This window comes from Balearica regulorum, chromosome 2 (genome assembly GCF_011004875.1).
Source record: "Balearica regulorum gibbericeps isolate bBalReg1 chromosome 2, bBalReg1.pri, whole genome shotgun sequence".
NCBI lineage: Eukaryota > Metazoa > Chordata > Aves > Gruiformes > Gruidae > Balearica > Balearica regulorum.
The window spans coordinates 157,100,531-157,114,814 of NC_046185.1; the positions used below are offsets into that span (position 1 = coordinate 157,100,531).

The 14,284-nt window shown below is 38.1% G+C and overlaps 1 protein-coding gene across 3 annotated transcripts in view; it reads left to right on the plus strand.

Moving 5' to 3' along the window:
• Positions 1 to 14,284, plus strand: part of VIPR2 (vasoactive intestinal peptide receptor 2) — a 65,536-nt gene that overhangs the window by 21,366 nt on the left and 29,886 nt on the right. For all 3 annotated transcript variants that reach the window (XM_075746611.1, XM_075746609.1, XM_075746610.1), the window contains exon 4: positions 727 to 824. In XM_075746611.1, coding sequence (XP_075602726.1) covers positions 727 to 824 — 98 coding nt within the window. The remainder of the gene's footprint in view (positions 1 to 726; positions 825 to 14,284) is intronic.

A 14,284-nucleotide genomic window follows, 5' to 3' on the forward strand; every position in this document is an offset into this window, starting at 1 on the left:
TCTCCTGTACGTTCCTTGGACTACATTGTTTCAGTGATTGGTTCAGAGAGTGAGATTCAGCATGCATATTTATTTCCTTGTTCTTCAACCTGTAACATAATTTGGCCTTTAAAGTGCATTACCAATCCTACGAACATTTGCTGTAGCAGTAATTCATCACATAAGAGCTTTTAAAACTCTTCAGTAGATCACTTGGTATTACCTTCTCAGAAAAGCTTAAATAGGAGGTTAGAACAACTGTCACTTAAGTTACTTTTCTATCATATTACTTTACCTACAAATTACCCCCTTAATAGCGTGAAATGAAAGACTCACTCAGAATACTTAGATAAAATAGCAAAATATTTCAGGCTTTTCCATATATAACAAAAATAGCTGTTATACCAAAGCAGAAGCCTCATCCAGCTTGGAATTACTTTTGTTTTTCTTTCATGCAAAGGCAACTCAGAGCAAAAGTAAAAGCCAAAGTAATATGAATGAAGAGCACATGAAAGGAAATGGCTGGGTTGCTTTAACAGGAGTGCTAGGAAATATAGCATGTTAACCCATGTTGCCCAAGGCAGGGGGGTTGGAACTAGATGATCTTTGAGGTCCCTTCCAACCCAAACCATTCTATGATTCTATTCTATGATTTAACAGAGGATGACAAAGTTAGGTTGTCCAAAAATTCATTGATGATGAGAGTTTTGTGTCTTTCTGATTTCAATCTCAAATTTTTCTTTACAGGAAATATTAGCAAAAATTGTACGAGTAATGGATGGTCAGATATTTTTCCTGATATCTTAAGTACTTGTGGATATAATGACTATGAGGATGATTATAAGGTAGGAAAAAGACTTTTTCTATTCAGTTAGATGTCAGTGTTCAACACAGTTATCAGACATATTCTGCTTCTAAATAATTCCCATTTTACTCTATCAGAATTAATGGAAATCTGTAGTAATTTTTGGTAGCATTGATTGCCATATGCTTGGATTGCAAATGCCATATAAGATAAAATCAGAAATGTAGAATTCAGTAACTGTTTGAAACTCAAGGCTATAAACACTTGGTAGTTGCAGTAATGCAGCTGTATTTCTAATATTGCAGTGTTACTGGGCTTATGCACAATATGTTTTTCATTGTATATTTCTAGAAGTTTCTATTATAACAAATCCTAATACTGTAATAATCTGTTAATAATACGTGCACTACTTGATTCCTGGTATGTGTTTAATTTTTAAGTAAAATAAAACTAATTTAGGTCATTGGAATTATTGCAAATTTGTATCGGACTTTAAATTGCCTTGTCAGTTAGAAGTGGTTCAAAAAGCTATCAAGATATCTTAAATACAGTATAAATGGGCAAACAAATTTTTTCACTTTGCATAACTTATTTCTTGTTCTTTTTGTTGAGGGAAGTACTTTTTCCATCACATATTTTACCTATTTTCTATCTGTTATTCTGCTGAGACTAACAGAGCAAGATTTTGTTTACAAGGATGAGCTCATAGTGTCAGTAAAACTCTTGTTATCAAGAACAGATGAAGTCCTATCTTAAGATACTTGGCTGGTTGGGTTTTTCTGGATTTTAGTATGTGTGGAATAGATCTAGCAGACCTGTTCTGTCTGGCTTGCAGAGAAGTTCTGGCATGCTAGCTAAGACATGCAGTTCTTGCTCTCTCTGTCTGTATTTAAAAGCCCAGCCATTACTGTAGTTGAAAATAGATAATAAAGAAAATGGATGGAGTATGGTGTTTTCTGAAGTTTTCTGATGATACATTCTAAACCACTGGTATCTGACAATTTGGGGACACGCACGCATTACTGCTACAAAAGCCGTTTTAAAACAGTCATTCAAAACCAGTCATTCAACCCAGACATTGTCATGTGGAGTTAAAATGGGTCAAGACTTAAAAATTCAAATGAACAAAAGATAGCATTTCAAGTAGTGAGAAATACTTAATTAGCATATAATAATAGTATAATAGAAAAGCAGTTCTTGTTTGACCTGTTCATTAGTACTTTGAAGGAGAAAAATGAAATGCAAGTTCAATTTACTTGCAGAAATGAACCTAGAGAAACTGGAAATAGAAAACAGTAGCAACATTTACAAAAGCCTGGAAAAGAGCAAATAAGAAATCAGTGAGGATAAAAATCAGAAGAGAGATGTGGAAGGCAGGTAGTGAAAAAATGATTAACAAAAGTACAATAGATAGATAATCGTAGGTATCTAACATAGATAGTATACAGAATACGTACATAGAGGGATTCCAGAGAGGGAAAGGGAAATGCAAGCACTGACTGCATTTCAAGCAACACGACCCGAGGGCCCTGTGCTTTTCTCTCAAGTACCAGTGTCATTGCTCAGGAAATATTCTTTGCCTGAAGATCATAAACTGGTTATTTCAGTGGGGCAAGACTATAATTCTTTTCTAACCTTAAAGTTGACAAGTCAAAAAGTGGATATAACAGTGCTGGCTTGTCAGAAGTTAAGCTGTTCCTGTGCAAATATATTTTGTAGTTAAAGAAAGGACAAAAATTACCAGAATAAAATCTGAAAATAGGAAACAGGAAAGCATATGTTTAAATCCGTCTCTTCGTGTGAAACAACATAAAAATGCAAGTATCAGGCAGTTGTGAGATTTCAGGAGACATTTAAGGTTCTGCATCAGTCAACAGAAAGAAGATGTTTTCATAAATTCTGATCTTAGCGCTCAGTGGTAGCACCTCAAAACAAAAAATATTTACACAACATAAATCAGGATAGTTCGTTTTTATTTGACCTAGAATTTCAACACAAAGGACTAAAAATGAAATCCTAAGTATTTGGATGCAAAATATTTTGGACACAAAAATATCATGCAACGATATACTTTGTGGGTGATCTGTGAGGTTGCTCTCAAAGTTACAGAAACTAAAGAGATCATATTTTAGGGAAGGTGGCAAAATACTTTTCTTATGGTAAGTCTTAAATTTTCTTCTTTCCTTTTATATTTTTGTTGAAGTCATGGCAGCACAATGGGAGAACAAATAGCTTGATTTGACTATGCTAGAAACACAGGTCAAGGTGTGTTAACACAATCCAAGCCTCACTGTAATCTTTCCTTTCATGTGGACATATTTTGAGATCTTCTGTCTAGACTAAACAAGCTAGAGATGCGTCCTAGCTGTCCTCAGAGGGTATTAAACTCTCTGTCAACATTATTAATATACGGCAAGATGCCTGGTGAATGTGAAGGACTGAAATGTGTCCACCGACTTAAAATAATGGCTGGGTCAGTTAATACAGTGTCATCTAATCTTAGTGTGAATTGGCCTGAGGTTTATTAGATCACGCAAAAAAACAATATATGCAAGTTACAGGCTATGTGATTTGAATGCATAGAGTCATACAAAGACAAATTCATGGAAAGATCCTCAGGGCTGTTAAATGTGGTGAAAGTGTTGCAGCTTATGCATAAATAGAAGCATCATCTATGGAAGAAGATTTCCCCTATTTGGCCGGTTTCCTGAAGCATTCACTCATAGGCTGCTGTCAGAGATAGCATCCTGGGTGCACTACCCACTACCCAATACAGATACGCTACTCGAGACAAGTGGAGTCAAGGCAGTGAGGTCAGGACTGACACAAACACTGCCTTTAATGTCTGTAGCTACCTTTGGAAAACAGATGCATTAGTTCTGTCTGTGAAGTGGATCGTTGCAGTGGACTAATGGATTGTTTGTATTGAGTCTACGTTGAATCCTTCCCTCTCAACAAAATGTCATGCAGGGCAGCCATGTACCAATGCTTTGTGTGCCTGTAAGTCATGCTGTATTTATTTACATTACATTCTGCATTTTTCATTACTTAACGATGCTACTATTACTAAGAGATACTTAAGGCAATACTGGTCTCATCTTTTTTTGGGTGATGTTTAGGCTAAGGTAAATTGAAAGAGAAACATGTCAGAAAAGAGGTATTAATTACTTGCATAAAGATTATTAAATACCATGAGGAATACTGATTTTATTCCATATATTTTCAGTAAATTCTATTTTGCTCTGCACCATTTAAAAAAGTGTAGAGGTGCCTGATAAGAAAAAAGTAAATTGTCTGCAACATGTAATCCATCTCTTTATCTCAGTCTATATTTATTCTAAGTACTACAAGATTTTAGAAATGGCTACTGTGTTGTTGAAGTTCATTTTGCAAAAGGAAAGAACTAGGGTTCTTTATTCCACATCTGTTTGCATTTGCTTGTATCAGTGTTTCTAAAGCACTGAACTCATTTGCTAGGCCCAGTTCTGATTTTACAGTGATGATACAGTTCAAGTTTTTCTGGTATGTTCTCCTAGTATGAATATTTGGCTATTGTGGAATGTACTCTGACACGTGTCATAAAAATATAAGACCATGAATTTTAATATACTTGTAAGTAATCATATCTGTGAATACCAGATTCTCTTACATACAATATTACAGGAATATACTAGCCCACAGAATAAATGAAATAGAGTCACTTGGGATGATAATAATCATAAATACTTTAGTAGTGATCAGTTATATTTTTGATTAAATGAATAAAGAGGTGTGAGATTTTCTTTTACATTGAGTGACATCTCGTCAATAGTAAAACTCCTTTGGATGAACAATCAACCCCTCAACTTTCTTCAGAGCGTTTTGTCCTTCAGCACTGAATTATCCTCTCACCCCTAGAGGTCCTTCCAAAGCAAGGCTGAGGTTGAAAGATCCACTGGGTAACTTTGCCTAGGAAGCTTCTGTGCTATGTCTATTCTGTAAATAAACAGAAGACTTCTGTCTCCTGAACTTAGTAAAAATAGCATGAAACTAACTCTAGAGGAAACATTAGCAGAAAAAGGTATCTGTTCTAAGAAAACAAAACACAAGTGCGTAAGAATAGATTTTACAAAAAAAGTGCATCGAAGGTAACATTAATTACAAGAACTTGTACTAATCCAATTTATTTTTATAAGTGTGCTTTTCTGTACTATTTTAAAACCTGTTAGCATTAAGTAGCCACAAAAAAAGAGGAATCATCTTAGGATTACAACTTTGTAGTCTAGAAAGCAGTTTCAGATTCTGTAAATGTTTCCATAAAAGTGTTATGAAAAATCATAATGCACTGATTTTTGCTGTGTCTAACTACCTATTGAGTTTAGTTTACTGACTGTAATTTGAATATTTTCCTCACAAGTTTAAAAGTAAATTGATGGATTTCAGTTTTGGAATCAGTATTGCTCAGTTAATTATGTGAATACTTTGCAGAGGCCAGCTGTTCTTACGACTGTTGCAAAAGTACTATTTTTTTAGATATGCAGAAAATTTCATGGCATTTCAATTTCACGATGGCATTTCAATTTCATATGCATGACTCGAATCAGTTCATGCTTTGCATACAGTTACAAAATCTAAATGCGTTTTGATATTTATTCTGTGTTAAAATCTTTTAAAAATGTAATTTACTTTTAAATTCTGTTTTGGTCAATCCATACATTCTTTGCACTTATTTTACTCCTGCCAATCTTGCAGATTTTTTATTAAGTTCAGAGGTTAAAGCTAAAGTTTAATTGAAAACTGGCTGATTATGGTTCACACAGAATAGTAAATAAGAAATAAGATATGGCCATCTTGCAAAAAAGACATAGATTTTTACATGCTAAGAGTTTTGATATTGCTTTGCTTGTTTCTTTTGCAGCAATGCAATATAAACAGTTTGTTTCTAAATGGTACTATGTAAGATAGAGAGTAGTGACAAATATTTGATAGCTATAACTAAGTCCATATTAATCTAAAGTAATTTCCTGGTTTTCAACTACCACAACACAATGCAGAATTTAATTCTTTGTCTTTGTGGGGGGTAGTGTGTATATTTAATAAACATAGAATTTCAGAACACCATTTGCCAATTTTTTGTTGAGTCACTAGCAGTTATAGAGGTCTTACAGGCAAATTAAGACACTTCTGCTTAGACTCATGCAGGAAATTTAAGTAGCAGCATGATTGCATCCTCTTTGATGCTGAGTCTGATAAAGTGCTTTATGCTAATCATCTAAAATTTTTGCTTGTAACAAAAATTTTTGCTTGTAACCTGATTTTAAATAATTATGATTTTTTTAAAATAATTATGATTTTTGATATAATGGATTAAAAATGTATTAATGTTTAGCTTCACAATAGTTTGAGAAGCAGGGTTAATTTTTGATCAGTAGAAAATTTTATAACATTTACAATTTCTGCCCATTGTAATACTAGACCAGTAAAATGGTCTGAAAGAAGGAAATGTGCTCATTACCCACAATTTCAAGTGTAGAACAGAGAATAATTAAAAATCTGTGTCATATGATAAAATAATTTCAATTGTGTAATTATTTTTTATTTGCTTGTACTTAGTTTGAACAAAATGACCATGGTCAGCATTAAGGTAATGTCAAAGTACTCTTGGCTGATTAGCTTCAATCCTGACGTATACCTCCATGTAGCTGTTTCATGTTCGTCTGTTTGGCAGATGAATGGCCAGCAGATAGATTCAGTCCTGCTGACACTGACAGCTATCGTGCTGGACTCAAAGTACACAAGATTCTTGTTTTGATTTTAGTCAGACTATTTGTTGTAGGGGTCATGCGTGTGTACAGAATGCCAGAAACATTATTTTAAATCGTGGTTTTTCTGGAGGAAGACAACCTCTTCTGTTCTCCCTAGTGGGTAGAAGTGACGGGAGTCATTTTACATCCAGGCTGCCTGACAGTTACTGTCAAGCTCAGAGTACATAGCTAGAGGCTAAATTGAAGGTGCAGTTAGATCAGTGTGGCTGGACAACTGATGCTTTATTAGAAAGTTTGTGCAGGGTTTCACCTTTTTTTTTCTTCGTTTCAGAATTCTGAAATCAGATACAAGTAAGATGAGTCACATTTCAAAAGATACACTCAATGGAGTTTTTCTGAAATCAAATCTAGACAGATTTTTCAAGATGGTATGGAATGATCATAGAATCATAGCATCATAGAATCATAGAATGGTTTGGGTTGGAAAGTACCTTAAACATCATCTAGTTCCAACCCCCTTGCCATGGGCAGGGACCCCCTCCACTAGATCATGTTGCTCAAAATTATTAAAAAAAAAAGATAAAAAAATGAAACAAGTCCAGCTTTTTTGTTGGGCATGTTTCAATCGACCCAATGCTGTTTGAAGCACAGCTACTTTTTTTTTATGCCAAAGTAGTAAACATTCTCTTATTATATAGTCTAATGGCTGAAAAATATTTACAGTAATATTTTCAGTTTTGTAATACCAACACCTGCCATGCAAGTTTGTTTATAGACAGTAACAATTTTGGTAAGTTTATGCAGTTGATTGCAATTTATGCATCTACATCCACAGCTGGAGTTATTAGACAATAGTCCAGCTCCCAACTTGAATAATGGGGTTTTATGATGCCTTCAAAAATTGACAAGGAGAAGGACCTTTCAACTTTCAGTTCTATGAACATAGTGAATATAGCTGGTATAGTTCCAGCTACTTCAAGAGGTGACACATGGCTTATATAAAGAGGGCATGACTCTTGGGAGAACGTAAATATAATGACTCCTGCATTTCTTGCCAGTGCTATAGAATTGGCCATTAGATGCTTTCTAAGGACTGAGATCATCTCAGTTGCCAGTTGATAATAGCTGAAGCATGAGAGAACTGGAGTAAAGGATGCCTCTAGTGGGAATCCTTTATTGCCTTCAGGGGATTTCTGGACCATTCACCATTCCCTTTAGCAAGTGCTTTTACTACTGACTTTAGGAATTTACTCCTTACACACAAAAATAATCTCAGAAATGCTCTGAGATAAATTTGTGCTGAGTTTTGAGACTGCCTGCAAATCAATTTAAGCTGCTTTCCTTCTCTTTGAATGTTTATGAACAATTTTTAAAAATAACATCCTTCATTCTTTTCTTTGTATGTTATTCCTTTTGTGTCTTTATTTGATGCCTTTGCAAACTGACAGCCTCCAAAGTTGATTAACTTGGCAGCGTGATGGCAGATCATAGTCTAGCCAGGCCAGTCAAGACCAGACCTGAAAGGAACAATTTGTCCACTTAACCATGAGCACCGAGGGGTTATGAATTAGATATAAACTCTCCAGGACATTGTGGAGGCATTATTACAGACAGGTCAGTCAAGAACTTTGTGTGTATACCTTATTGGTAAAAACAGCAGATATAGTATTTTATTCATAGGTGTGGTGGGTTGACCCTGGCTGAGGGCCAGGTGCCCACCAGAGCCACTCTATCACTCCCCTCTTTCATTAGACAGGGGAGAAAAGGTACAATGAAAAAAAAAAAAACTTATGGGTCGAGATAAGGACAGGGAGAGATCATTCTCTAATTATCATCACGAGCAAAACAGACCGAACTTAGAGGGGGAATTCATCTTATTTATTACTAAGCAAAACAGAGCAGAGGAATGAGAAATAAAACCAAATCTTAAAAACACCTCCCCTCACCCCTCCCATCTTCCCGGGCTCAACTCCACTCCCGGCTTCAACCTCCGCCCCCCCGAGCGGCACAGGGGGACGGAGAGTGGGGGTTACGGTCAGTTCCTCACGCGGTGTTTCTGCCGCTTCTTCATCCTCAGGGGGAGGACTCCTCTCATCGTTCCCCCGCTCCAGCGTGGGGTCCCTCTCACGGGAGACAGTCCTTCACAACCTTCTCCAACGTGAGTCTCCTCCACGGGGTGCAGACCTTCAGGAGCAAACTGCTCCAGCGTGGGTCCCCCACAGGGTCACAAGTCCTGTCAGCAAACCTGCTCTGGCGTGGGCTCCTCTCTCCACGGATCCACAGGTCCTGCCAGGAGCTTGCTCCAGCGTGGGCTTCCCACGGGGCCACAGCCTCCTTCAGGTGTCTCCACCTGCTCCGGCGTGGGGTCCTCCACGGGCTGCAGGTGGAATCTCTACACCCCCTCATCCTCCCTCCATGGGCTGCAGGGGGACAGCCTGCTTCACCATGGTCTTCACCATGGGCTGCATGGGGATCTCTGCTCTGTGCCTGGAGCACCTCCTCCCCCTCCTTCTCCACTGACCTTGGTGTCTGCAGAGTTTCTTATATCTTCTCACTCCTCTCTCCGACTGCAAAAGCTCCCTCTAACTGTTTTTGTCTTTCTTAAATATGTTACCACAGAGGCGCTGACGGGCTCGGCCTTGGCCAGCGGCGGGTCCGTCTTGGAGCCGGCTGGCATTGGCTCTATCAGACACAGGGGAAGCTTCTAGCAGCTTCTCACAGAAGCCACCCCTGTAGCCCCCCCGCCCTACCAAAACCTTGCCATGCAAAACCAACACAATAGGGGAAGGAGTCCATCAGGCAAAAAATACCTTTCAATGATCTTGTTCTCTCTCCCTCTACCTATTCGACTTTAGATTCCCATCTCAGGAAATAGAAGGTACAAGTCAAAAAGGCAAGTTATATGGTGAGGTATTAAGAGGAGACAGCTCTAAGAAATTGATTGTAACATAAAAATGTGTTAGATAACTCTTCATGTTTTGCTGAAACTTCTCAAACAAATGCAACATAGGGATGCTATTGAAAACCAACAAATCTGAAATGGACATTTTTGTTTTCTTTAATATACTGTAAAATCATTCTGCAGTACTGTCTTCTGCAAGATATCCGTTAAGGGAAAAGCACAGGATATTTTCAACAAAAATAACATCTGCAGTTTACAGCAGCTAGAATTGGAGCTGTGCTTACTACCTGCTCTGTGCTTATTTTAGATCTAGTGAGAATGACAGCTCATTTTGACTGGTGTCTTGCTTTGAATGAATGTAAATTAAAAACAGAAGAAATGAATTAAAAACACTCAGGCTCAAATTCTGGCTAACCAAAAACCTTAATCAGTTTAACTATGTGGTTTTGAAGTAAGCTGAATTGAGGAATATTGTATTTAATTTTATTTAAATTAGATTTACTTGAATTACTTTAATTTCTAACTGACTTATAAAGTATACATCATTTGTGTGCATACATATCTGTACATACGTATTAAAGCCCCTATTGTGAGAATGGTGCAACACAAGATTAAAATCCATGATTTTTTATATATTTCCATGGGAAAACAGTAGTTAAAGCATAGCTTAATCAGTAGCTTGTGACACCTGACCTTTTAGTAAATTACCCTTCAAAAATGCCTCCTCCCTCACTTCCCTGTAATTTCTCTGTACCAAGCACTACTGGTTTCTTCTTCATTAGTCTATAGCAACTTTGAGATACATGCTCATTATGTTACGTGCTGGCATCAGTAGGACTGTGTGCAGTTACCAGTAACCAGTAGTATGATGGCTGCTAATGTAAAGACACATCACAAAACAGATTTTTGAACAGTAAGCAAAAAAATGTGTATTTTTGCATGACTAGAATTGCAAGTCGAATTTCATCTGACTAGATTGTACAATGTACTCATCTGCATTTAGTCCAGACAGTCTATGCCTTCTCTACAGTCAAAGGAGATCTAGTCTTTGCAGGCTGGATGGAAATCATATCATCTTAATTTCTTTGATTTGCTACAACCACAATGAAGCACATGAATCATAGCATAGAAGAGTCTGTTCTTCTCCATTGACTCCCCCCTCTTGGGAGACAATTACTAATTCTGTTGAGTTGCCTACCTTTTAGAAAGATTATATCCCACTGTTACATGTATTAAGCTAAATGAGTCTTGCCTTACTCTTTTCACCTAGTCACCAGTAGTTATTTGAAAGGTTTTAAAGTATATGTTACTTTTTTTTCATAATATTATTACCGAGAAAACAGACTTGTGGTATCAGAAATCCCATGAGACTTGGACGCCAGTTGAAAAAATTCCAAATAAAAGCAAAAACAAATACTAGACTTCAAATGCTGGCCTTCAAAACAAGATGGAAAAAAAGAATAAAGGAAAAAAATCTCAGTGGACATAAACCCCGAAGTTTTGTAATGCTTTTGCTGCCTGATGGAAAGCTGACCAAATCAGTGGAGAAAGTCCTGGGACAGAGTCATGTTGTCTAATTTTAGACATCTGTCATTTGCAGCTTCACTAGTCTCTCTAGGTTCCATTCATAGTTAATGAAGAAAAAGTAGGTGTTTTTAGTTCACTATCCTTCTAAATTATTTTAGGTGCCTGTCTTAGGATGACATGAATAGCACTCTGCCATTTGTTGGTTACAAAGAGGATCTTGATACTTAGCTCAGATGGACTCAACCCTGCAAAAGTCAGTGGCTATTAGATCATCTGTTTCTTTAGTATACTGTCCCACACTTTATTCTAACTTGTTTTGAGGAAGTAAACAGGAACTCTGCATTCCTGGCCATGGAAAACTTTTACAGGAAGGCAAAATTACTTATCCTAAAATCAACTTTATAGAGATCTCCAAAAAAGTTATTCCACAAAAAAATGGAAAAAATATTCAATTGAATTACATAAACCAGATAAATTTCAGTGTTGTTAGTGTAATGGATTCCAAGAAAAGGGGAAGTAAAAGATAGATTGAGTTCAAATTGTTCTTGACTTGAAGCAATGCAGAACATATAAGCAGAATCAAGGCTTTCCCATGGGAACACTGGTCTGACTGCAATTTCCCAATAATGACTTCTGGTCCAGAATCATTCCTATAAACATCTTAGTGCATGCCATCTAAAGACTATAGTGACCGTGGATCATTAAGAGTCTGTAAATCAATTGATTCTGTGTTCTTAATTTATGAAAGTATAATAGATGCTTTGTCTAGGACAGGAATTAGGGGAGGAAAAGAATGTAGAAGCAGTGCAATTCATTCTGAAATGAAGATGGGCAAAAATATGGAAAAAGTGAGCAAAGGCAATCCAGACTAAATATAGATACAAATTTTATATACTTGGCACCAAAGAATTTACATATATCCTAAACAAAAACTTCCAAGGCAATACAAAAATTAAGGAGACTGTACAGTCTCTCTCTAGATCTGGTATGCGTGGGCCTTTTAAAGGATTATTAACATCATAAAAATACAATAAATAGATGAGAGAATTATATGTTAAAACAAGTGATGACTGTGCATGAGCAGCAAACTTGTTGAATTGCAAATAATTGCATCAGAAGAAGTGATCAGAAGACAAGAGATTTGTTCTTACCCATTCAGAGTAGAAGCCAAATGTGAAACCTCTCACCTTACACGACAGGTTTTCTTATCTGGTGGGCACGGACTCGACTGTGTTCAGAACATCAGAGCATGTGCTGGAACAAATTTCTTGGGTTTCTCTGTCATGTCTGTGCCAACAGAGTCAACCACATCAAATTCTTTCAAGCCATTTACATTCACATACTTACCATGTATTTTAAAACTTGGAAGGCTGAAATTCAACTTGCAAATAAAAATTTGTAACATTAGATATTTACTTGAGATGTAGGTGTCTAATCACTAGTGAGTGGAAACAGGGCTTGGCATGATTGCGTAAACATAGCTATCTAGTGCCATTTGACTCACCACTGCCATTCCAGCAGAGGTCCTTTGTCACATCTGCCATGCAGATGTCTTAGATACCCTAGGATATCTCAAGTAGGCAAGTAGGTACAGTTTGTTCATTATGTCAGTGGAACTTATGTTGACCACAAAGTGATATCTGAATCTCTATTTGGTTTTTCTTTATGTATTTGAAAGGAGAGAATGACTATCAATGAGTCGAGGTATTTTATACTGACAAGCAGAATGCACACTTTTGACTGACTGTGATTTAAGACATTTAAGGCATTAAATGTAAAGGTGCTGATATAGTGTGGTGGGTTGACCCTGGCTGAGGGCCAGGTGCCCACCAGAGCCGCTCTATCACTCCCCTCTTTCATTAGACAGGGGAGAAAAGGTACAATGAAAAAAAAAAAACTTATGGGTCGAGATAAGGACAGGGAGAGATCATTCTCTAATTATCATCACGAGCAAAACAGACCGAACTTAGAGGGGGAATTCATCTTATTTATTACTAAGCAAAACAGAGTAGAGGAATGAGAAATAAAACCAAATCTTAAAAACACCTCCCCTCACCCCTCCCATCTTCCCGGGCTCAACTCCACTCCCGGCTTCAACCTCCGCCCCCCCGAGCGGCACAGGGGGACGGGGAGTGGGGGTTACGGTCAGTTCCTCACGCGGTGTTTCTGCCGCTTCTTCATCCTCAGGGGGAGGACTCCTCTCATCGTTCCTCTGCTCCAGCATGGAGTCCCTCTCACGGGAGACAGTCCTTCATGACCTTCTCCAACGTGAGTCTCCTCCACGGGGTGCAGACCTTCAGGAGCAAACTGCTCCAGCGTGGGTCCCCCACAGGGTCACAAGTCCTGTCAGCAAACCTGCTCTGGCGTGGGCTCCTCTCTCCACGGATCCACAGGTCCTGCCAGGAGCTTGCTCCAGCGTGGGCTTCCCACGGGGCCACAGCCTCCTTCAGGTGTCTCCACCTGCTCCGGCGTGGGGTCCTCCACGGGCTGCAGGTGGAATCTCTACACCCCCTCATCCTCCCTCCATGGGCTGCAGGGGGACAGCCTGCTTCACCATGGTCTTCACCACGGGCTGCAGAGGAATCTTGCTCCGGCGCCTGGAGCACCTCCTCCCCCTCCTTCTCCACTGACCTTGGTGTCTACAGATGTTCTTACATCTTCTCACTCCTCTCTCTGGCTGCAAAAGCGCTCTCTAACTGTTTTTTTTTCTCCTTCTTAAATATGTTATCACAGAGGCGCTGATTGGCTTGGCCTTGGCCAGCGGCGGGTCCGTCTTGGAGCTGGCTGGCATTGGCTCTATCAGACACAGGGGAAGCTTCTAGCAGCTTCTCACAGAAGCCACCCCTGTAGCCCCCCCGCCCTACCAAAACCTTGCCATGCAAAACCAACACATATAGCTTAAATGAATCATTATATATGATAGTAAGATGTGTAGTATGTTTGCATTTGTGTATGTGGTACAGCCTGGGTTATTCACTCAGAACGATAAGGACATATACCCAGAGTATGGTCTTTGAAATCCACTCCCTGCAGTAGATACAGAAATCCTTTGGATGAATTAATAGTAGAGGATGTTATGACTCATTTTTCAGAAACTAATGTTATATTCACTGTCAGGTAGAAGCCAAGGACTTGAGTAATGAGTTCTCAAAAATGTCAAACATGTTCAAGAATAGCTACTTTCTATTGTTGAAAGGAAATGTGCAAGTTGAAATTACTTCTTATAGTTGCCAGACTCTTTGATCTCTCATCTAAATATGGGATAACTAGTCACTAGCAATAGAATTATATAATCAAAATTGCTAATACCTTTATTGTAAGCTAAAT